The following is a 23,028-nucleotide window of genomic DNA, read 5'->3' on the forward strand; positions in this document are numbered from 1 at the left end:
CCAGAGAGCATATCGACCAACATTTGATATATCATTTCATTCCGCGTACATTGCAAAATCTGTCAAAATTCACCCCCAGGGTTGGACAAGTCTGAACCTTCTTTTAAGTACCGAATCAAAACCTAATTATCTTCCAGTGAAACGTCGGGTCCTGATATAATGGCCTTGATAACACCTTTACCGTCAGCACTCTTTCCGGCTTTGGTCGTATTGAATGCAACGAGGGCATCTTGGAAAGGGAATCTGAAACATAGGGTTGGGACATTCAAAAAAACAATTCAGTGTCAGTAGGACACACCTGTGTGTCACCAGAGGCTTCAAGTCAATTTTCCCTTGTGCTACAAGGTCAATGGCAAGTGGATAATCTCCAGGCTACGACGACCTAGTCAGATACAGGCGATGTATTCAAGACTGTCGACACTTACACCGTAACGAAAAGAGCCTTTGTAGTTCAACTCCTTGTTTGTCAACATGCTCATGTTGATAGGAACATCTGGCGTCCCCATCCCGACCTGTTCAAGTGATCACGGAATTCAGAAACACGACACGGCAGTGAAATTCAAAGACCCACCTGAATAACAATTCCTCCTGACTTGGCGACCTGGAATCCGGTTTGAATGGAAACTTCAGCGCCACTGGCGTCTATAACCAAATCGAGGCTTTTCTTTCCTCGTTCGGTGACACCGAGAACAGCTTTCAGATTATCCCCATTCCTCTTGCTATAGTCCACTTTGTTCTCCCCTGGATTGAAACGCAGGGGAAGATAGACATCGGTAGCAACGTAGTTCTTTGCGAAGTCGAGGCGTTCTTGAACGATATCGACGGCGATGATGCGAGAGGCGCCGAGAGCCTTCGCGACAGCCATACAGAGTAAACCGACAGGACCGCAGCCAAAGACGATAATGGATTGGCCAGAGCGGAATCCACCCAAGTTGGCGACGGAATGAACACCCACGGCTAAAGGCTCGATCTATAACTGCGATTAACACAAATAAATAATATACTGTGCGTGAAAAGGACAAACCATAGCGCCGTCTTCAAGGCTGACTCCTTCGGGAAGGGTGTAGGTAAGGTCGGAAGGAACCTTGTAGTAACGGCAAAGGGTGCCATCATAGGGCGGTGTCGCGGCGAAGATAACGTCGGGACATAGCTGTGGCCAGGAATTAGTCTACATCAGATGGCGATTGAAGAACGAAAGTACCTCATAGCGGCCGGATTTACATGCTTCACACGTGCCTGCGTCCAAGACAACGAGGTCGGTCAAACGAACTTTAGTAATTGAAAAATAGGACACTGACGGCATGTCGCGCCTGGTTCCACCGCAACTCGATCTCCTACACTGACATTCTTGACATTTGATCCAACTGCACAATTAATTTAGGCACAGAGCGGGAAGAGTCGTGTAGCACTGGCGAACCTTTATGAATAATACCTGCAGACTCATGGCCAAGAACCTGTGTTATATCTAATCAATTGTTGTTCGGGAGGCACAGATAGAGATACCACACCATAGGGTTAGTGACTACGAAGTCACCAATGCGACCATGTACGAGATAGTGAATCTAAAGTTGAATCAGTACACGAATCACAACAAGGAAAGTCAAGAAACTCGCATCGGATCCACAGATACCTGAGATCGGATCAGATTGTGAAGAAGAATCGATAGGAAAAAAAATCTCTTACCGGTCTTCATCACCTTGACCAAGACATCGTCCTCAGCAACTACAACAACAGAGTGAGCACTGTACGTCGTCTAGTATGGACACCCGAGACATACTGTCTGGAATGGGGCGTTCCTCGTAAGAAACGTTCTCGATGGCGTTCAAGACAAAGGAAGGGTTATCGGACATGAGAGAGAAGATGATAGTATGTGAAGAGCAACGCGATGCAATTTAAAGGAATTGGGAGCTGTCGAGACCGTGGATCTGGATAGACGGTCCGGAACCGCCGGTACCTCAAGATGGCCAATTTATACAGTTTAGAAAGGCTCTGAGAGTGAATGCAATCGTCGGCCAAAGCACTGGCTAATTTCGTTTGTCTTCCATGATGTACACCTTGAGTCAACAATCCAATAAGTCGGTGAGCGCCGGGCAATGGTGAAAAAATGGGGTCGAAAACTGACAAAGGAGCCCAGGTTGCTAGCGCACGTGTTCTGGGCGATACAGTCTCCTTGATGGTTAGGGATTGAAATTACTTATCAGCGGCTGGCACCCGCTTTGAAACGAGCACAACCGTAAAGAACGTCCAATGTCGACTTACAGCGACTTAGGCAACGTTCAAGCTGCCGTTCAGCAATTCGGGATTTCGGAGTTTGTTACCGAGCCACGTGCCATCGACATACAAAAATTCGCAAGATTGCGAATCCATCTTTACATCGTACCATTACTATCCATTCACTTTTTTCTCTTTCACGAATAGAAAATGGTCGCCTCCAGCGTTCTTGGTTTTCCTCGCATCGGTAAGCACTCAATTTTCTTTTAGCCTTCCTTGACTTTTGCTAACCCCTAGTTGTCTAGGTGCTAATCGTGAAGTGAAAAAGGCAGTTGAAGCCTACTGGGCTGGCAAAATCTCTGCGGATGACCTTACTAAGACTTCAGCCGATGTTAAAAGGACAAGCTGGACTTCTGTCAAAGCCAAAGGCGTTGACTTTGTCCCAAGGTGAAGCGATCTTCTTATCTGATCTTGAGTGTCTGTCTCACTTTTCTTTTCTTTTTTTTTTTTTTTTTCGTCCGACAGTGGCGAGTTCTCTTTGTACGATCACGTTCTTGATCATTCTGCTGCTTTCAATGTGATCCCCAAGCGATACACTGGCCATGGTCTCTCCCCTCTTGATGTCTACTTCGCCATGGGACGAGGTCGTCAGGCTGATGGTGTCGACGTCCCTGCCTCGGAGATGAAGAAGTGGTATGCATCTAGATCATCTCCTCTCATTTATATAATCCAGTCTGATTTAGGTTTGACTCCAACTACCACTACGTTGTTCCGGAATTCTCGGAGGAGACTGACTTCCAGTTGAAGTTCAACAAGGCCCTCGAGGAGTACCGAGAGGCCAAGGCTGCTGGTGTTACCACACGCCCCGTCATTTTGGGTCCCATCTCCTTCCTCGTCCTCGGTAAGGCGTCAAAGGAGGCCAAGCCCGGTTTCCAGGCTATATCTCTCCTTCCCAAGCTTTTGCCCGTTTATAAGACACTTTTGGCTGACCTCAAGGGGGCCGGTGTTGAATGGGTTCAAATTGATGAACCCGTCCTTGTTCTCGATGTTGCCGCCAACTTGGAGAAACAGTTCACCTCTGCCTATACCGAGCTGGCGCCTGTTTCTCCCAAGATTATGCTGACCACCTACTTCTCTCGGCTCGACGCCAACCTTTCATACGTTGCTCAGTTGCCTATCGCTGGCCTCCATATTGATCTTGATCGTGCTCCTGGCCAACTTGACGAAGTCATTGCCGCTATCAAACCTACCGCCATCGTCCTTTCTCTGGGATTGGTTTCAGGACGTAACATCTGGAAGGCGGATTTTGCTGCTGCCCTTAAAGAGGGACAGAAGGCTGTGGATGCCCTCGGCTCGGAGCGTGTCATCGTTTCAACTTCATCTTCTCTCCTTCACACCCCGGTCACCCTTGCTTCGGAGAAGAAGCTCACTGAGGAGCAGAAGGATTGGTTCTCCTTTGCCTTGGAGAAGGCGGCTGAAGTTTCCACCCTCGCTGCAGCTCTTTCTGGTTCTCAGGATCCTGGTGTCGCCGCAGCCCTTGAGGCTAACCGAATTTCCATCGCGAAACGTCGTGAGTTCGAGAGCACTTCGGATGACACCGTTCGCAAGCGCGTTGCTGCCATAACCCCTGATCAACTTGACCGTAAGAGTCCGTTCGCTGTACGCAAGGACATTCAGGCCAAGGCGCTCAACTTGCCAAAGTTCCCTACCACCACCATTGGATCTTTCCCTGTAAGTTCTCCCTGAACGTCCTCTAGGCAGCTGTCTAACAGGTGAATCAAGCAAACCAAGGAAATTCGCCAAGCCCGTGCCAAGCTTGGCAAGGGTGAGATTAGCGAAGCTGAGTACGAAGAGTTCATCAAGAAGGAGATCGAAAGTGTTGTGAGGTTCCAGGAGAAGATTGGCCTTGATCTCCTCGTCCACGGTGAACCTGAGAGGAACGACATGGTTCAATACTTTGGAGAGCGGCTCTCTGGTTTCGTTTTCACTCAGAATGCATGGGTTCAGAGTTATGGATCACGGTAAGTTTTCATATTCAAAATAAAGAACATATTCTAATATGTATGTTGCTCCTGGCAGTTATGTCCGACCTCCCATCATTGTTTCTGATGTCAGCCGGCCCAGTCCCATCACGGTGCAATGGAGTAGCTATGCTCAGAGCTTGACCAAGAAGCCCATGAAGGGAATGCTGACTGGCCCAGTCACCATCCTCAACTGGTCATTCCCTCGTGCCGATGTCTCCCGCGAATTGCAATCCAAGCAGCTTGCTCTCGCTCTCCGTGACGAAGTCATCGACCTCGAGAAGGCTGGCATTAGCGCTATCCAAGTCGACGAACCTGCTATTCGTGAGGGTGTAAGTGGGAAGGTTTCCATGTCTGCAAAGACACTCGCCTGACCATACTTGTTTGACTAGCTGCCTCTTCGTCGTTCGGACTGGGATGCCTACCTCAAGTGGGCTGTCGACTCTTTCAAGTTGTCGACTGCTGGTGTCACCGACCAGCTGCAGACTCACTCTCACTTCTGCTACTCTGACTTTGATGACATCTTCCCCTCCATCCAGCGTCTCGATGCCGACGTTATCTCCATTGAAGCCTCGAAGAGTGATATGAAACTCATCAACACTTTCAAGACTTATGGATACTCCAACCAGATCGGGCCTGGTGTCTACGACATTCACTCGCCTCGTGTCCCTGGCGACCAGGAGATCAAGGACCGACTTAGTGCTATGCTTGAGATTCTTCCCGACTCTCTGCTCTTTGTCAACCCTGTAAGTTGTATACATTTCTTCTCGGATGGACTGGACTTATCTAATGATCATTAGGACTGTGGTTTGAAGACTCGTGGCTGGAAAGAAACCGAAGCCTCGCTCGTCAACCTTGTTGCCGGTGCTCGCTGGGCTCGTGAAAACTACGCTTAAATATCCCCTATCATTCCGCTTCAACAGCGCTCTTTGACTGGTTAACTTATGGGCTTCATCAGTCCTGTGACCGTTGGGTAGTTGTGGCGATATTGTTGCTGGCGTTAGGACATGCATGCATAAAAGGGAAGCAGAGTAGACTGCTGCACGCTCACTCAGTGGGAGCTTTCGCTTAGCGAGGCCGTGGCTGAGGAGGGTTGGTGCGGCAGTAATTCATGTGCTCGGATTTCAACAATCCCCGAATTTGTATCATTAAGCATCATCGCAATTGCATTTTTCGCTAATCGCATACGTAAAGTATATGGAGTTGCTGTGTTTCTTTGTCTTGGACGGTGAATAGAAAGGACCATTTGTAAGCGAACTGCTTGATCTCGTCACCTCCCCATCGTAGATCGAGAGTATTCTTGCCGTAATCCCAGAGTTTCCGAGCTGTAACGAGTTTCTTCACGAGCTCGCCATACAAGCAATTTACTCACTTCCAGTCAGTTTGTAACCGTCCCCATCAAGAATGATCTTTTCCGGTAGCATGCAGAACTTTTGACCGACAAAGAGACGCTGAATAGCTTTCTATTCGTTGACAATTGATGCAGCCGCATTGCACCAAGTATGGGTAGAATCGCGTACGGAAATATCATCTTGGGCATTGTGATACGCGACCAGCTCGGGTACAGTAGGGTCTCTTGGAACGGATGGATCAGTACGACTAGGGTCCCGGGATGCTATAAGATGGAGCATACTTGGTTGTGGTCTCCACGGTGACTTGGCCGACATGTGCGCAATCCAAACCGTCCTGTTGAGGATAAAAGCACAGAACTGTCTTATTGAGTGGCAGATATTCTGAAACTGGGTAGGTCGTGGCACGCATGATGAGATGAGAATGGATTAAGCCTTTGAGTGAACGTAGCCTTCCGAATCCGATCGGCGTTTTCCGTTTGGATAGCCGTTAATTTTCCAGCACGACCACCCGAGCTAAAAAAGATATGTAAAAATAAAGTCGTCCGATATTAAAAAATTAGCCGTGTTACAACATGTATCGTCAAACTAAAGTAGCGGAATAACTCATTCACTCATAAATTTACGATGCCCTCAAACTGTTCTTTCTTTTCTCTGCAGCCGCAGCCGCAGCTGAGATTGTCATTTCCTCCTCAATGATGACTTCCGGTGGTGATGACGGGCTCCATGGGCTGTGGGGGTCTTTCTCCGTGGAGACAGAGACGGAGAACGAATGTACTGAATCTGGTTGGCTGCTTCGCGTAGCCTCTGCTTGGGGAAGATCATCCTCGTGATCTTGCATTGCCAGTGCGGCCCGGAGCCTGTCCTCCACCTCGCGCTTTCGTTTCGTTTTTGCACTACCCCGGGCGATGAAGACAGCCGAGAAGATACCGCACAAGAAACTAGCTGGAATAAGCGAACCCGTTGTCCACGCTGGGCGCTGAAACCTTTCCGTGACGCGTCATTATATGGGGAGAAGGATAAAATGTCATAACTGCTGACCGATTAAGCCCCCACATACAACCACAGAGTATAATCTGAATGTGAAGATGATAAAGTGAATAAGTTTATACATAAGTCATATTACTTACCTGGAAAAAAGAGTTGCCGTCATTAAACAAGCAAATCACAAGAGCAGTGCTAAATAAATGTCAGTCATGGCCCGGTATAACATGGCAAGGTACAAACTTGATCGGGAAAGCTCGATGTGTTGCAGTTCCATGAGGCCTGTACCACGTCTGATGATGCTGAAATTTCAGTTGTTCTAGAGACAATTGTCAGTTCAAGGATACAATTCCGAGAAAACGACACCAACGTCGATGCAAATCATTTTGCTCTTTTTCCGTTAGAACATGGACATAATTCGGATCGTAGGCAGGATCAGGTAAATCATCTTCGTCAAATAATGGTGGGAGATCTGCTTTCCGACGGAGGTTTCGTGACTGGCGTTTGTAATGCCATATTTTATATACTCCTGTACTGATTGAGAGGGAACGTTAGCATTTGTGTGATGCTGCTCACGATATGTGTCAAGGACTCGCGAGGGAATGAGGCCGATACCGGTGATAGTGAAAAGACCTGAAAGAGATATATCAGCTAGTAAAAACCGGGAGAAATTCCAAAGCACCATTTGTAACTTGAGAACTGACTTCTACCCAAAACCCTTGACGGTCGGCATTGTGTAGATTAATGATTTTTGTGAGAAATAAAACGATAGCGGCGCCCCAGAATACTGAAAGCCAATCAAGATTAGTTGAAGGCGGGTAATTTGCCATAACCCACCGACACAAAAACCGTATATGCCCGCGACGATCTATGACACGACAAATGTTTTATGTCCTCGGTCTTTTGACAGAAAGGGGGGCTGACTTACACCCATAGCTAGACATAGCTCAGTTTCTAATGATGGGTAAAGATGGATTTAAACTCACGAGTCTTTAAAAATGACCAAACACCTTTAAGAGAACGTCTAATTTTTGAAGGTCGACGTAGCACATCATCGACATGTCTATCCAACTCGTCGTCGAATTTGTGCTGTCCTTTCTCCTTATCGGCCTCCTCTGCTAGAGGCGGATCAAGAACAACAACAGGCTTTCTAGAATACCATGAAAATGGGGGTCTAGGTGTATCGATAAGTGCAGTTCAGAAGAGGATGAGTATTGAAATTACATTAAAATGGAATTGGCGGCGTTCGTCAGATTTGACACGGTAGCGACTTGAGGGTCTACAAAGACTTATTGTAAGGATGAGGAAAAGCATATGAAAGAGCGCACATACCGATAACATCCAAATGCTCAACGATATCATCATGGTGGTGATCATCTATTGAAGTGTAGGATTGGTAGCTGGCGTTGGCGTCGTCGGAGCGGGGAAGACTCAAAGCGCTCCCAACAAGACCTGGTTCTCCATCGCCCGAGCGAACCTGGATGTCCGCATTGTGGCCCTCAATGGTCAGGACACCGTCAATGGCACTGAAATGAATGGGCGATGTCGTCCGATGTGAACCATCAAGAGAACTTGCGCTAGTCTGATCGCGCAGAGGGCTCCCACTCCCTTGGCTACGAAGCGGTAGAGATGACAGCCGTAGCGACTGGGATAAGAGGAGGTCCTGCACCCTGCTGCCTGCTCGTGGTCTGCCCCTCCGCAGTGGCGCTATCGGCTGGTCAACAGTAATAGCTGGTGTCAGGGCCGTGGGTGAATTCGTGAGCAATGGCGAGGATGTTTGTGAGGGCGGCGTTATCACTGGTGAGGCAGGCGGCGACGTCGCAGGCTCTGGTATATCACTGGCAGGCTCCGAGGTGGGACGTCTGAAAATGTTGGTCAGGGTGCGCTGCTCGTCGTAAGCAGGCCTGTCATTCAACGACGCATACTGGCTTCGCCTGACACGAACAGAAGGCATGGTATAGAGCGCGCTTGACACAGCGGCAGGCGACAAGAGAGAATAAGCTGGCGGTCAAAGGGACAGCAGTCGTGACACAGAGTAAATCCACCCTTATAAGTTCTAAATTTAGTTTATTGTTGATGTCATTCCACTAACGTAAACATCGCCGCTGCCCTTTGGACAGCGGCCTCGAGTGCCATGACCACTATTGCTCAAATAAATAGATGTGATGATATGGTACAGATGCGTCGAGGAAGAAAAAAACGTCCATCGATATCTTAAAGTGTTCCATCTCCTGATTCCGTAGATCGTCTAGTACTAGTAGCCATAGAATTCTTCTTCGGCGGTTTTGAAGACGAACCCGTAGGCTTTGGTGTAGTCTAGAATGCCGAGAAGAGTCAAATTAGAACGAGGGAAATATAGATGCACTTACACTGCCGGATTTGTCACTTTTTTTGGACGACGAACCACGACCTAGCAGGGAAAGCATTCTGTTCCTATTGCTGGATCGAATGGGCTCCGCCGGCAAGGTCTCTGGCTCCTCACAAAGGCGCGCATTTGCCAATATCTGTGGAGAGGTGTCGGACTTCCTCTTTGAGGCTTTCCGCCAACCTCGATGAGGCGAAGGTGTTCGTAGCCGCTCGCGGGTATCGTGACTATTGTCGGAACGGTTAGTATCGTCGTCAACCGGAAGTAAAAGGTCATGGCGAGAGGCATTTGGCAATGCACGGTGGTGGAACTCTGGTACGGCCACGCCCTTCGTAGCAATCCACTTCGTTTTGGAAAAAATCTCCCGAGCAACTGGGAGTACAGGAACCAGAGGCTGATGGAATGCCATCTTGATCCAACCTTTCCAGCTAGTATCAGACGGGATGAGCTGATCGACGAGTTCTTCGAACTACAAAGATGTGAGAAGCGGCAGTGGTTGATGATCCTGAGCCACTTACACTCCATGTTTGATTCCTGTACTCCAGGTCTCTAGTTGTGATGCGTGCATCGCGGCAAACGAAAGATTCCTCTTTCATAATACTCAACAGGAGGTGCAAACTAAAAGATACAGTCAGCTGTGACTCAATCGTTGCCTTGAAACACTTTCCTTGATATTTTAACCAGCACGAATGTCTTTTGAGAACTTCGCGTCCTCATCTCTGCAGCATCTCCTCTTCGCGGTACAGGACCAGAGTCATGCCTACTGTCTCCCCTGCGCAGCTTACGTGGCTCGGTATGATCAATTGTGCTCGCATGCTGCCCCAAAGCCTCGGACGAACGTGTTCGTGGCAGCGATTTTACAGGTGACGGAAAGTCTCTGAGATTCGAAAAAGATCGTGACGTACCGAGCCTTCTTAAAGCCATCGGCGGTGCAAGTCGGGATGAATTATTAGAGTCAGAAGATTGCCGTGAGTGCGTTCGCCTGGTCGCATCGAGGGAAATTCTGGAAGGTGGGAAGGATTGCTTGTTTGGCGGATGTTCGTGGGCAGTTTGAGAAGACTCGGTACGTCTGTCTTGGATAGCTTTCTTTCGATCTCTTCGACCTGGCCATAAGTATTCCATGATACGACGACCAACTCGAGTGTCAATCTGCAAACGCATGGGATGCAAGTTAAGCTCGAAAAACTCATAGATGCCTATTCCTCCGACAGGCGGAAGAACGGACCATTTCGCTACGAGGAAGAGTCCACGCTAGATGGAGAGTCAGTACCGTGCAAAATCCGAGCTGAAAGAAATAAACCTTCAGTAGCGGATGGTTTGGAGGTTCATTATACTTGGAAAGAATCTCTGTCCACACAGCGTCTTTAGATCCGTCAAAGGCCTGTAGACTGCCGATCGCTAGATCGTTATAAGTGGAACTGTCCTGTCTGCTGAGCCAATAGTAATCGATATCTTTCACAACATGCTTAGCCAAAAGTTCCCGCTGCTCATCCAACATGTTCCATGATATTTCAGATGAGGAGGCATTCAGGAGAAGTGCCGATTTTTGATCCGTTTGGTCGTCAAACCTATCCTGCGCCAGTTTGATCGCATCGAATATGAAGTTAAGCTCGTCTCCCAACAGGTAGATGTGGGCCTTGAGTTTCAATAGTTCGATTTCATCCTCTCGACTCTGAATCTGCTGCGTGTGCATCGCTAATTCCTCCACCTCTATAGACTTTCGCAGTCGGCCCTGAAGATCAGTGATCACCCTGGACGCTGAAGCATAATCTGTGAAGTCATAGGTGAATAACAAGGTCTCAAGCCTGTCAACACGGGTCTTATGGGTTGCATCTGAGAAGAGTAAGAGCTTCGTCACAATGTTGGAAATGGTCTTAAAATGTTGGTCGCTGGCTGACACTGTGAATTTTGGTGTAATGACTTTGATGAGATCCTAGGCATATGCCCCATAAATAAGCCCACGGTGACTATGTTTTAGGAAACCTACTGTCTGGTCCTGTAAGTGTGTACGCCCCATATGTGAATGTCCTGCAGAGGATTTGTTGACCACAGATGTAACATTGTTGCGCAGTCGCAGTCGGTTAAATTTGTCATAATGGAAGGTGGCGTCAGTTTGGGGTACTAGGCGATCGAATTCATCACTCTCGCATCGAAAATCGATGAGGACTTCCAAGGGGACACAGCTATCTCCACTCAATTTAGCTGTAGGAGCAAATGTTTGCATGCCGGACAGAATAGCATATGTCCTAAGGTTTAAATTAGTTGATACAAAGCGCAGGATTACAAGACACTACCTGGACATGACTTTGCCGCTGATGGGATCCTTGGCGTTGGAATCATCCATGATAGTAAACGACTGCAGTTTGGCTTGCAAGGCGGCTACCACGCATGTCTCTTGTGGCTTCTCCCTGTTTTGTAGTATGACCTGCGGCTTTAGAAGAAGACAGCAGTGGCCTTTTTTCAAAGACACGCCATCGGACCAGCCATGCAAAGGGTCGAGAATTGAAGACGAAGAATCGGAATCAACGATGTACTCCACGGAGTCCTCAGAGTCAGAATCCGAGTTGTCGCGAACGAACATGTGCTTTAGTGCGCTTGCGGCAGCATGAGCTGCTTTCTTGGTCGGTTCAGCATTGCTTTGAAGCTGTGATCTCAGTAACTCGTTTGCTTGGTCTCGTACAAACTTCACGGCACTATGATGAATGAGCACAATTTCATGTCATACAGACAAGATGCTTACCGGGAAGCCATATGATATTCCAATCCTTTGCGATCACGGGAACAATAATAATACTGCATCATGATCTGACTGAAATTGAACAAAGCAAGTATAAGAAAAAATAAGGTGAACTCACATCACGGACAGTGGCATCCATGAAGATCCTCGGACAATGTATCTGGTAGACATTATCGAATTCTGCCCATTCATCAGGAGAAACGGTGTCAGACGGTATCTGATAATGGGAGCTAGCATCATTTCTGTCAGGACTGATATAAGGCTCGTGAAGGTGAGATATATATTTCTCTAGCAGCACGACTTTCTTATCGGAGGATGCTTCCTGGAAAACACAGTAATGAGATTCTATCGGCGGCAAATGCCGTACTGCCTGACTCGCCTGGTTAGAGTTTATGAGACATTTGAGCTCCTCGATGCGAGATGAAGTTAGAGCAGCTTGGATCTCAGGCACAGCTAAAAGGTCAAGATGAGCGGGCGACGACAAAGAAGAATGAGACAGGCACTTACAAGGTCCCTTCCCGAGTAGGCAAACATGACTATCCTCGTTGCCAAATCTGCTGGTCTCCGAAGGATTTTCGACGAGAGCATCGTTACGTTTGAAGTACATGAAATGAGAGCACGCCGCAACAGGCAAGACATGGAAAGTGGGATCAAGCGGTGACAACCAGTCGGTTTCCACAAAGTCGTCTGGATCATACCAAGCTGAAGGTATAGATGTTGTAGGATAGCGGTTCCTCGTCCTGTAGTTACTGCCATCTTGAGGGACATTGACCGGAATGAATTGCTTCTTGGGGTCGGCAAAGATAGCAAATATAGCACGAAGATCCAAGCCTTTCAACACAACCTCTGCCGCGTAGAAAGGCTTCCTTCGTAACACCTTGGTAGAATGAGGGCCAAAACCAGGCACAACGGTTTCTTGATCCCGTTGATGCATATCAACTTGGAATTCATCGATCTTACCCTTCACGCCAACCCAGGGTGTAACTCCATCTACCCAAGCTGATTCAAGTTGAGAGCCTGACCAAAGACAAGGTTGGAAGTGGTTGTACTTACTTTCTCTACTGTTGTCTATGTAACCATGCATGATAGACAGCTGACGAATTGATACACGATATTTCAGAGTGGCGATATGCCGTCCAAACTTGGGAGACAGTGTACGCCTTGGATAATAAGTACCCTGGCGAATTGGCAGAGACATGACAGCGTCGAACAAAGACCACCATGACCAGAAATGTGCAAAAGCTTTGGGTGTAAGGTATAAACCACTCGTGTCGTGATCTTCAGTCTTCGTACTTCGTACTGAAGAAGTCAAAGAAACCGACAGGTGGATGAAATCAGATCTGAAACCGTCATACGAATCGTCGGGTCCCTAGGAGCATCATCATAAGTATAATTTATCATTGTGAGCAATCCCCGCTTACCTTCATTTCAGGGGCTACATTCTTTTTCTCCAGTTTAACATTATAGTGAGGTTTGAAATCAAAAAACCTGCATTTTCTATGGAAGGCAGAACCACTGCAATGTCGTTGGCAATCATATCCGCAAGACCGTTCAAGCACAAGGCCGACACCAAAGCGAACACCAGAGAGGACTTTGGCACAGATCTTTTTGAATGGCCGAGATGCAGGGGCGAATGCAAGTGGACCGGCATCGCTCCGATGAAAGCTGGCACTGATAAGCGTGAATTTGAATTACAGGGTATAATTCTCACTTCGGTATAACAATCATCATCGAATCACTGATAACTTGCACGAGTTCCTTGTCGTCATTATGACGCCCAATCAAAAGCTTAACATTGCCTTGCCAGGATAGAGCAAAACCGGCACCCTTCCCGAGTATCTCGTGAGGATCTCGAAGACCTATGTGATGTGAGTTCCTATTTTCGCGACGGAAACAGTCAAACCTTTCATGTGAAATCGTACTTCGCCCTTGAACGACGCTCTTATGCTCCAATGAAATATGAATCTCAACTGTAGGAAGGCTTAGATGACATCAGGGAGCAGCTGGAGATAACTGACCTTATCCCAAAAACCTAAACCAGGAGAAGAATCACGGGGTGTGCTAGTGATTGTGTCTAGAATTTTCATGAGATCTTGGGTCGCGGGCCCATAGCTCATACCCCAAGAAAAAACTGTCGCATTAGGTGTAGACACCAGAATTTCTGGGTTGGCGTAGCTCTTCACTGGCATAATTGTCTTGGGAACGGAAATGCATAGCGGCGCAGCACCATGAATGCCGTCGTTAGCATATGATACAGGACACAGGACCCAATCGACAGACGCGCCTCCCGCCAATTCTTCTGCAATGACTAGATCAGTATCGAAAGTCCAAGCCGTCTGACCCGGGTCTTGATGAGGCGGAATATCGAATAACGGTAATGGGTAGTCTCTGATTGTCATGCTCAGCGACGAGAGGGTAAAATTTAGGTGAAATGGGAGTAACAAAGAGAACTCGGTGATCCGAGGAAGGCCCCCTTGCTCATACAAATATTCTGGAAGTGAACTGGCGGGGAATGAAGGCGGCGCAGTAGACAGCGATAGATCTCTGATCAAGGCACGAAAGAGGGGTGTGCATGAGTCATCGGGAGAAACGTCAACGATGTTTCGACTCCTGCTTTCCGATTGAAAAGAGGGATGAAATTCCATCTTTACAGCTTCTTCATTCCTAATTTGATCCTTCTGGAAATAGCCAAGTCGTAAACCCCAATCCATTGAATGGACCTTATAGAGCCGTTGTCGCGCATCTTCGATTGGCACAGAGTGCTTCGAGGAAAAACGATATTCTGCCCGAAGTTCAGCAGGGGATTTGCCTTGAGCGACATCGGCGTTGATAATAGTCGCTACTTTGTCCTCGTAGGCTTGCTCCCGGTCTACGCGAATTTTGGCAGCCTCAAGTCCAGCTTTCCAAGCTAAATTCAATCGCCCTTCGAATGGATCATCGGCGATCTCGACACAGAAAGACGCGACGGCCAAAGTCATATACGGCATACGCTTGGGACCTTCGGCTTCTGGGAAAGGTATCTCACTGTATGAACCCCGGGCAGTCATATGATACAGATGCTTGAGTGCCTTCAGTGACACAGTTGCATCTTGAACCAGATTGCTCAAGACGTATCCATAGGGAAGTCTGAAGCGAGCAGACTGTCCTTCCATGTGAACGGATGTCAGCATGGCGGTAGATGAATCCCACATGCGCCAACACCGTAGGTACATGATTTCTTTCCACTTTCCTCCTTCATCTTCCTGCCAACGGTTTGTCGGTGACGAAAGATGCACCCATGCAACTAAGTGTTCAAATTGTACTTCAGACTGAAGCTGGGGGGACAGAGTAGCTGTAACCGAGTCAAGCCGAAGAGCGATTCGCTCATTGGGAAGTTCGCAGGACACTTGAACTGTGTCAAGAGCAATCCGAACTCTGATGGAGGGCATAGCCTTTGATGTTCGCTGGGGAGCTCTAAGGGAAGAAACAGTAGGTCTGTGGTCCAAGAGTGCCAGACATCGGCTGGCGAGGAGAATGTGATAACAATGGGACAAGGATAATAAGACCTTGATATCGGGAACGTGGAGATATACATGGAGATTGTCGATTGCATTACGGCCGCAGTCCGTGGACCAAGACAGCTCTGTTAGAAGGCGAGTATTGAATAACTCTCGTGAGGAGAGAGTCGGGTGATCTCGTTCCGCCATGAATGGATCGTCCACAACATATTGAGTGGCCAACGCGTCACGGAGACTTAAATTCCCAACCTGAAAGCATATGAAACCGGATATGCCCTCTAGCCCGTTGGCTGCTTCAGTATCCAGCAAAGTTTGAGGGACGGTCTTTTCCGGCAGATACAACTTGTTTCTCTTTTCTGTCATTGCAGGATCTCTAGGACAGTATACCTCATTGTGCTGAGTGCAACGTAGTTGTAGGACCGTTTGTTCTGCTCGACAGGCAATTCCACGAGATAATTCCATTGTGTCGGCCGGATTGATATCGGGCGACGTTATGAATAGAATCGATCGCCCTACAAATAAGGATGCATTGATTCCGGGTGGCAGGTGGTGCAAAGGATATTGTGAGGAATCTCTTTTGACTCGTTTCGGAAAGAGTGCGATCAAACGGCTGATAGCGTCCTGGACGGATAGATGCCATAGCTCCAAAACAACTGCCTCCGTGAGGCAAGCCAGTTCAATCGTTAGAGTGGACATGTCCATGGCGGCAATGTTACTTGTATCATCCTTGATGGAACCCAGCAGTTTCCCTCCACCACCCAAGTCGAATGATTCCAGAGAAAGAAAAACGGGATCCTCACAAAAATCCTCTTCTGTGGTTGTCAAACAAGACAGACGCGTATGTGAGTTCTGAGAGTGCCTAGGCCGAACTCTTACGAAAGCTGGTTGAAGTGTGAAGTTGAACGTGAAGGCCATGGAAAGAGGTAAGGTGTCGAAGTCCCCCTGTGGAATTGACGTCATAGGAATGGGTGAGTAGAAAGAAGTGCAAGCTACTGAAAAGCCATCCGTGCGCATTTCCATTGCTTTGGATGTTCCGGTGTCCTGGTTCTGATAGATGAGGCGTGCACTAATTATTCCGCAGCTAGCCTCAAATGCAAACCGAGGCATGTCAACTATGGCTGGTAATGCGGACTTCGATTTGAAGGGACGTGGTGAAGTCCATGTGGAAAACAGTGTAGACAACAAATCATCACGTTCCGTGACTTGTATTCCGCCAACATTTAGAGTGATCACGACGAGGGGTCCATTTGGATCGCCACCAATGAAGGGAGTAGAAACCAGGAAAGGCGATGGGTACTGAGATACAAGTGAGCAAACATCAATGGAATCCGCAACCAGGATCCGGAGGTAATGCCGCGTTGTATAGCGGTCAAGTTTGACACTCTCGACATGAAAAGAAAGAGAGTAAACGTCAGGATCGAAGACCTCGCCCTTCACAGATTTACCGAGCCACTGACGGTGCAATCGGTTCGAGAGGGGGTTGCTCAGTACAATCGAGAAAGATATGCCCTGGAAGGTCATCTTGTAGCTTTCGTTTTCACTTCGATTGCGACTATTTAGGGTAATACCCGAAATGTTAGCGGTGAATGAGCAGAGAAAAGCGATGAGGGCCTATAAGTGAATGAATATTGAACGATCGGAGCATAGAAAAGATGTTACCGGATTTTTGATGTCCCTCAGCCTCATGCATGGAAGATATAGATAGCGACGACGTAAGATTGATGCCCTCTGCTTGAAGAATTGATGGGGTGCACTTATGTAGATGAAACATAACTTACTGAAAACGCTCTCATGAACGGAGATGTAGGCACATCAGAAGAGGTAGAAGCAGGATCCGACATCGAAGCCGCTGAGGAAGGAGGAGTTGCCGGCTGTGATTCGGACGGCAGCAGGTAAGAGGTCGAAGGCGGAGACGTATCATATTTCTTCCTCGTCTGGATGATCTCGAACAGAGATCGAAGATGGTCTAGTTCAATAACACATTGACGAACATTGAGAGTCGTGTTCGAGCTATGTGTGACGATAGCCCAGCTTTGCGGATCAAAGGATAAAGTGGTAGAAAAGTCGACGAGGCCTGGAAAACTCAAGAATTCTCCATCCTTAACATCTGTTACGAAGACCGTTAGCCTGAGTGCAGCGTACGACGAGAAAATGGGCACAAAATACCAGTTGTTAAAGTTCGAACAGGTATCGATCCAGTGATATTCGTGAGGTGCATCGAAAGGATCGCATTTCCTTGGGTCTGTTCAACGACTCGATTCCAGGACCTACGGAAGCTATCGCCGAGCCGATGTTTCCAAGCAGACACACTATATGACGCCCGCAAAGGCTTTGCTACCCGAGCGGTTCTATCGCGCGATGCAGCGAAGTGCTCTTTCTCGTGCTTGTCCTTCTTGATATTCGCGATTTTGAGGTTTGTGTGTACATAGACTGTTTCCGCGGAAACCTTTGCGTCGCCGGCATCAGGAAATATGAATGTCGCGGGTTGAAATTCTACAGTAACTTGTTGCGTGATGCTTGGTAACCACCGAATAAACATCCCGAGACATGACATAACGTAAACGCGCATGACTGGTCGGACGACAGGATCCAATACCGCGTATAACGCTGATAATCCATTCCAAAACTGCCGCCGAACGTGGGAAATGGTCTCAACTGTGGCAGACCTCCGATGAGACTTCCGTGGCACTTGGGTCCTGTCGCGCTGGTAGACTTCAATACTGAGCCCCTCCACTTTAATGGTTATACCTATCTCGAAACCGTACCAAACATAGCTGATGCGTTCTATGCGAATGGTTTGGCGACCTTGACGGAGGTACAATCCTCGGATTGAACGCAAGCTAATGCTTCGAACTCGTATATGCCTGGACATGCGTGCCAATGTCCACGGTATGATGAATGTTCGCAAAAGTAGACCAAACGTCATGAATCGCGCGACGCATAGCAGCACGGTGAACCACATGCCACTTCTCTCCGGTGTCTTCAGTAGAAGTATCGACAGCAGCGAAGAGACAGGATGAATTACGCTAGAAATTGGCATAATCTACCATCGCATTAGTGTCGCAGAGGTGATAAGGCAGGCGTCAAGGACTGACGATTGTCGTGGAACGTTGACAAGGTAAAATTAAGACCAAAGGAATGAGGTGGATATTTAGAAAAGAAAAATGTGACAGAAGATGATTGTTTCCGAGCAGTACTGTCGGTGTATTATGGTGCTGACAACATGGCGGAATAATGCAAAAGGTATGTTGCCGTTAGCGTTGCTGCCAATTCAGGATGCCGGCGGGAATTCTAGTTGCCGACAGCTTTTCAATTACAGTATTTAAATTGATAGGCACACTCTACAAAAACTGTAGTGGCAATGAGTATTATAGACCAAGCTAGTTCATTCCCTCTTCTTGTTCCAGATCCAGAACACTACATAGAAGTTTAAAAAAGTTGGTCGAGGAAGATTGAAAATAGTCATACCACTCTTCGGAGTTCATTTCGGCTGGTTTATATGTCGAAAACACGAATGAGCTGCCGACAAAGCTGCCTGGGTTGAAAACATGACATCCGGTGTATGTTACCTTGTACCTGTCGTACTTGTCCGCAAGAATGAGCTACACAAAATGTCAGTTAATGTGCGTTCAAGGAATAAGTACAAAAACCGGTACCGCGGTTGGGAGAGGATACAGTCGTAAAGAGTGATCAAAGTCGGATAGCGTTGGCTGTACATTGTTAATGAGTGGGCTAAGGTGCCCTTGGTCCAGGATAGATTGAACGAGCTAAATCCCTTCATGAGCAAAATACCCTACAGTATCTAAGATAGGCCAGAGCTTACGAATCGTTTTAGATCGTCACTACGCGCGTCAGGTTTAACGCCAACGACATTTCTCAACATCTTCGACATGCAGTCTTCTCTGAAGATTACAATCTCCTGGTTGAAAAACTTGATTCTACAAGGGTTGGTGGCAAAATGCGCCCTTGGAATCTTGGATTTCAGTCGTGAAACAAAGGAGGAAACCAAGGCTCTTCTGGGTAACACGGAATTCCCAGTTATATCGCGAGGACCCGGAACAAATACAAAGTGTGTCGTCCTCGTTAATGAAGGATAAGAAGCAATCAGATCAGCCAATGCATCAAAATTGTCTAAACATGTATCAGGGACAGATGCGTAGAATAGATAGGAGGCTACCTTGATATCGCTGTATGTCGCGGCTATTGCCATGGGATATAGACCGGCTGCTAAAATTACCACAAAGAACAATAACTTTTGGGATGAAGCTGTTCTCTATACAGTTGTCGAACATCTTTTGTAGGCCAGGAAGGGTTTGTGGGTGATCCAACCACACATCTGACAAAAAGAAAAAATGGAGATCGGACAACTCATCCCTGATACGAATGGCAAATTGGCCCTGAGAAGAACCATCAGGATGTGATGTACCAAGTCAAAATGTGACTTACGTCTTCAAGAAGGGATGTAGCACCTTTTCCCATAAAGTCGATATGCCCATATATTGATCTGGGTTTTCGTCAATTCATGAGATGTTATAAACGATGGATGAGAACAGACCTAGCCGTTTCGCGAGGTTCGCAAGGGGGTTGACCTATGGCGATGATCTCCAAAGTCGCGTCCTCCGTGTATTCGCCTTCAACAAGAGCAAAGCATCCTTCAGTGAACAGGCCCTCGCCAGGCTCATCCTGTCAAGATCTCCGTTTCTCGGTCTGTAAGGCAATCGAGTAACGAAAGGCTTGGCTTACCAGCCTCGAAAAGTCCAGCTCAACCGAACCGTCTGCATCTTCTATACACAGCGTCCCTTCCTTGGAATGTGTTAGCATTCCCAGTATCAAAAACCGTTCCCCTGCCCGTCCAAGCAATTGTTTTGTTGATTTGAGCTGCACCGAATGATATTTTAGGAAATACAGACGCTTTTCGAGACGTAAGTGATAACATACCGTAACCAACCGGTCGCGATCTCCCGAAGGCAATGTTGACGGCGCAAAATGCTCGTTGCGAAGGACACATTGCTTGATAACATGCAGGCGGTCTCGTACAGCCGAAACGCGTGACTCAGGCGATGCCGACACAGTCAGAGGTGTATTTACCCTAAAAATTCGTTAGCAGGAAGCGAGATAGTTGTCCAGTACGCGCACCGCTCAAAGGTCCCTCTCTCTATGGACCAGTGCCACAGAGGCATCTCAAATGCATCAATGATAAAAAGGTGGCTTTCTGGATCAATGGTATCGACTTCCACTTCCGATCCTTGGTCTTGATCCTGGAAAGATTCGTAGACCCGACGCAGGACCTCGACAGACACTTTCATTGCCGCATCTATGCCCACAACCATCATTGCGATGTCGAAAATGTTGTTGCCCTGGACTCACCATCCTGTTTATTATATTCCTTCGCTATCGTATCAATAGAAGACTCGATTTCTTCCTCGTCTATCTCATTCTCGTCCAATATCTCCTCTAGAAGGTCCAAGGCGTCTGGTCCAAGAGAATTGCTGTATTTGCGAAAGACCTTGGTACTGGATTAGTGTAAGGCTGCGGTACAAAATGAGGGGTCCGTACCTTGATAATCGCTCTCTGTCGTGCATCTGCCATGGAAGTTGAACGCGTTTTGCTGACCGTGAAGGTGAGAAGCAAAATCGGCAGGGTAGCCCCACGTGCTACGCGTCACTACCGTTTACGGCGATCCACGACTTGTCCCCTTACCACATGTTCGCTGTGCTAGACATCGATATTCGTCCGGGGATAGGACTGGGGATCTTCGAGATTGGTTTGTCTTCTGCTTCTCAACGATGGCTCTCCTTGACTTAGCCAACGATGCAGGCTCATCGCTGTGGAGCGTCCTAGATATGCTTCGGAGAATGCAGACCACCTTTCCGCAAGTCGACATTAAATATGATCCCGACGGTTCGTCTACAACTCCAATCGTGCTGCATCTACGGCCCCACTTGGATCTCTTGTTTTCTGGAAAGCACCAACGTCTTCGAACAATCTGTCTACGTAAACTACGAGACCCTAATCCTCCCCTGACCCTTCGCTACAAGGATGCATCAATTTTGTCTTCAGACAAAGTGCTTCGGAAAGTTGATGTCCGACGTTTCTTTGGACCCACATATCCCGGCGATGACTTGCGATATCCGGGACTATGGTTCAGTTTCGACGAGGATGGAATAACTGAAGGAATCAAAGCAGTTCAATCCGACGATAGGACGCAAGAGGTGAAGCGAGTGTTCATTTCTCAAAAAGAAACGAACAAAGATCAAGCCGATGCCTTGGACGAAGTTCAGGAATGCCCCATCATGGATGGCGATGTTGCTTTGGCCGTCGTGAAAGTAAGGCCGAGTTTTACTTCTTCGCATGTATTTCTGAATTCTTGGCCAGGTAAAGGATGGTGTTACACTTCATTTTCATCCTTTAGGTTCAAAAACATTGCACGTCCGGATAGGTCAGACAACTGCACAGGACCTCAACATTGGACTCGGGCCGCCACTTCGCGTACACCATAAGGAAGATGAGCGAATGTCTATACATTCAAGCAACCAAATCTCTGATCTTGGTACAGAGACCGGATGTATGTTCGCCTTTTATATGTCATTCTCTCCGTCAGTGCTGACTTGAAATCAGATTTCTACAACTATTTCCACCACGGATTGGACTTTCTTATTTCCAGTACAAGCCATGTTGTTCAGAAAATTGTCCTACACACAAATATCGTACGCCCACCAGCCGTGACCTTCTTCAGTAATTCATTATATGTTCAGCCAGGATCGCCCCTATTTCAACGTTACAAAAGATGCAACTGGGAAATAGAAAGCTCCCCAGAGGATGACGAAGACGGTGAACATACACATTTTTCTGTTTTCCGTCTATGTTTGACCCTCATCCAGACAGTCCGCCGCGAAAGCGTTTCTATGATAGGGTAACCCTCCGTGTGACATTTCTTTCCACTTTTGCTCTAACCATATTGACCAGTTCGAGACGATAAGCCACTTCCTCAGTCCACATGAAACCCCGCCTTCAATGCTGTTAGATCGCACAGACGACGAGGAATCTATTACGCTACCAAGTTCAACGACCCGTCGTGAGTGCACCACTAAAGTTTCTATGCTCTTCCTGACACCGTTAGTTCATGGTTACGATGGTATCATCCTGGAGGTGACAGAACCCTCGCAGGTTGTGTCTGTCATGCTCTTTTGAAAGCAAGCACCACTTATCATACCTTCTGTACTTTTATCCTTCGTTGCTGTATTATATGCGCGACGGTGTCAATAGTCTTAGGGAAATCGAGCTCCATTTTTCCCCGAGACATTATTTATAGATGAATACCAGCTTCGTTGGCGCTCTCTGCTACAATACCATTCGTCTGATCTCCAGCTACAAGGTCCCCTCTCCGTTGGATGTCGTGTTCAGCGGGAATGCTGTTAGAAGGAGCCACGTTGTAATGGCTGCCTGTAATCATTCCTTTCTCAGCTAGGGCCATTCTCAAGATGCCTATACGCTCCTCCTGCGATCCACTAGCGTTGTATATCAATCAGACACACCTTGACCGACCGACACAGGACAACGCACATTACAGTCTCATTCTCCTCGAGAGCTTTCTCTATTTCAACATCCTGGTCGTTAGGATTCTCTGTTATATGCTGCCCAAGGAGTTCCTGGGTTTCACGGAGATGCTGAAGTGAGTTCTGCAGCCGGACGATTTCTGCATCGATTAAAATGGGCCAATCCATGATAGCACATAGTTGTGAATCAACCTTCAGTGATCACAGGAATATCCAACTGGATCGCCTGGTTTAAGGTAAATGGCTGGGCATAACGAGGAGTGTACTCCATGAAAGTAAAGTGTAAGGCGCGCCAGTTCGTGTTACCG

General features: G+C 47.6%; 8 protein-coding genes across 8 annotated transcripts; 2 read left to right on the forward strand and 6 right to left on the reverse strand.

The window, feature by feature from the left end:
* Nucleotides 1-11: 11 nt before the first annotated feature.
* BT62DRAFT_985470 (xylitol dehydrogenase) lies at nt 12-2,080 on the reverse strand. Its single transcript, XM_043189944.1, has 12 exons — nt 1,778-2,080; nt 1,684-1,722; nt 1,614-1,630; nt 1,509-1,562; nt 1,418-1,454; nt 1,299-1,364; nt 1,202-1,236; nt 1,025-1,150; nt 572-970; nt 426-512; nt 299-372; nt 12-243 (listed from the first exon to the last, which is right to left on the reverse strand). Exons 1-12 carry the CDS (start codon nt 1,848-1,850, stop codon nt 123-125), a joined length of 1,128 nt encoding a protein of 375 aa, XP_043042594.1. The 5' UTR covers nt 1,851-2,080; the 3' UTR covers nt 12-122.
* Nucleotides 2,081-2,384: 304 nt separating this feature from the next.
* Nucleotides 2,385-5,557, forward strand: BT62DRAFT_929085 (cobalamin-independent methionine synthase). The gene is made up of 8 exons (XM_043185641.1): nt 2,385-2,458; nt 2,517-2,658; nt 2,737-2,904; nt 2,955-3,942; nt 3,994-4,232; nt 4,291-4,564; nt 4,625-4,978; nt 5,033-5,557. The coding sequence occupies exons 1-8, from the start codon at nt 2,422-2,424 to the stop codon at nt 5,126-5,128; spliced, it is 2,298 nt and encodes a 765-aa protein (XP_043042595.1). The 5' UTR covers nt 2,385-2,421; the 3' UTR covers nt 5,129-5,557.
* BT62DRAFT_662304 (uncharacterized protein) lies at nt 5,221-6,048 on the reverse strand. Its single transcript, XM_043181801.1, has 4 exons — nt 5,866-6,048; nt 5,753-5,807; nt 5,605-5,695; nt 5,221-5,557 (listed from the first exon to the last, which is right to left on the reverse strand). Exons 1-4 carry the CDS (start codon nt 5,991-5,993, stop codon nt 5,409-5,411), a joined length of 423 nt encoding a protein of 140 aa, XP_043042596.1. The 5' UTR covers nt 5,994-6,048; the 3' UTR covers nt 5,221-5,408.
* Nucleotides 6,049-6,091: 43 nt separating this feature from the next.
* BT62DRAFT_963967 (uncharacterized protein) lies at nt 6,092-8,579 on the reverse strand. Its single transcript, XM_043188710.1, has 12 exons — nt 7,898-8,579; nt 7,790-7,844; nt 7,552-7,739; nt 7,494-7,501; nt 7,403-7,433; nt 7,248-7,352; nt 7,142-7,198; nt 6,936-7,094; nt 6,809-6,884; nt 6,712-6,760; nt 6,623-6,657; nt 6,092-6,567 (listed from the first exon to the last, which is right to left on the reverse strand). The coding sequence occupies exons 1-12, from the start codon at nt 8,517-8,519 to the stop codon at nt 6,204-6,206; spliced, it is 1,749 nt and encodes a 582-aa protein (XP_043042597.1). The 5' UTR covers nt 8,520-8,579; the 3' UTR covers nt 6,092-6,203.
* A 103-nt stretch (nt 8,580-8,682) lies between these two features.
* Nucleotides 8,683-18,416, reverse strand: BT62DRAFT_929086 (uncharacterized protein). The gene is made up of 20 exons (XM_043185642.1): nt 18,260-18,416; nt 17,331-18,207; nt 16,943-17,271; nt 16,824-16,892; nt 13,686-16,775; nt 13,571-13,637; nt 13,379-13,526; nt 13,089-13,332; nt 12,721-13,036; nt 12,175-12,666; nt 12,047-12,120; nt 11,786-11,989; nt 11,671-11,735; nt 11,225-11,623; nt 10,918-11,176; nt 10,231-10,863; nt 9,598-10,181; nt 9,449-9,548; nt 8,935-9,399; nt 8,683-8,881 (listed from the first exon to the last, which is right to left on the reverse strand). Exons 2-20 carry the CDS (start codon nt 18,202-18,204, stop codon nt 8,780-8,782), a joined length of 8,514 nt encoding a protein of 2,837 aa, XP_043042598.1. The 5' UTR covers nt 18,205-18,207; nt 18,260-18,416; the 3' UTR covers nt 8,683-8,779.
* A 45-nt stretch (nt 18,417-18,461) lies between these two features.
* BT62DRAFT_662739 (epsilon DNA polymerase) lies at nt 18,462-20,805 on the reverse strand. Its single transcript, XM_043181802.1, has 12 exons — nt 20,721-20,805; nt 20,532-20,670; nt 20,301-20,478; nt 20,103-20,253; nt 19,908-20,042; nt 19,720-19,847; nt 19,611-19,668; nt 19,342-19,561; nt 18,988-19,295; nt 18,821-18,931; nt 18,633-18,766; nt 18,462-18,581 (listed from the first exon to the last, which is right to left on the reverse strand). Exons 1-12 carry the CDS (start codon nt 20,751-20,753, stop codon nt 18,545-18,547), a joined length of 1,632 nt encoding a protein of 543 aa, XP_043042599.1. The 5' UTR covers nt 20,754-20,805; the 3' UTR covers nt 18,462-18,544.
* A 33-nt stretch (nt 20,806-20,838) lies between these two features.
* Nucleotides 20,839-22,505, forward strand: BT62DRAFT_929088 (UPF0183-domain-containing protein). The gene is made up of 8 exons (XM_043185643.1): nt 20,839-20,928; nt 20,982-21,490; nt 21,540-21,729; nt 21,783-21,871; nt 21,920-21,995; nt 22,046-22,077; nt 22,131-22,239; nt 22,285-22,505. The coding sequence occupies exons 1-8, from the start codon at nt 20,868-20,870 to the stop codon at nt 22,353-22,355; spliced, it is 1,137 nt and encodes a 378-aa protein (XP_043042600.1). The 5' UTR covers nt 20,839-20,867; the 3' UTR covers nt 22,356-22,505.
* BT62DRAFT_662808 (uncharacterized protein) lies at nt 22,300-23,024 on the reverse strand. Its single transcript, XM_043181803.1, has 2 exons — nt 22,728-23,024; nt 22,300-22,672 (listed from the first exon to the last, which is right to left on the reverse strand). Exons 1-2 carry the CDS (start codon nt 22,886-22,888, stop codon nt 22,471-22,473), a joined length of 363 nt encoding a protein of 120 aa, XP_043042601.1. The 5' UTR covers nt 22,889-23,024; the 3' UTR covers nt 22,300-22,470.
* Nucleotides 23,025-23,028: the final 4 nt, after the last annotated feature.

The sequence above is a fragment of the Guyanagaster necrorhizus genome, assembly GCF_019112545.1.
Source record: "Guyanagaster necrorhizus MCA 3950 unplaced genomic scaffold BT62scaffold_6, whole genome shotgun sequence".
NCBI lineage: Eukaryota > Fungi > Basidiomycota > Agaricomycetes > Agaricales > Physalacriaceae > Guyanagaster > Guyanagaster necrorhizus.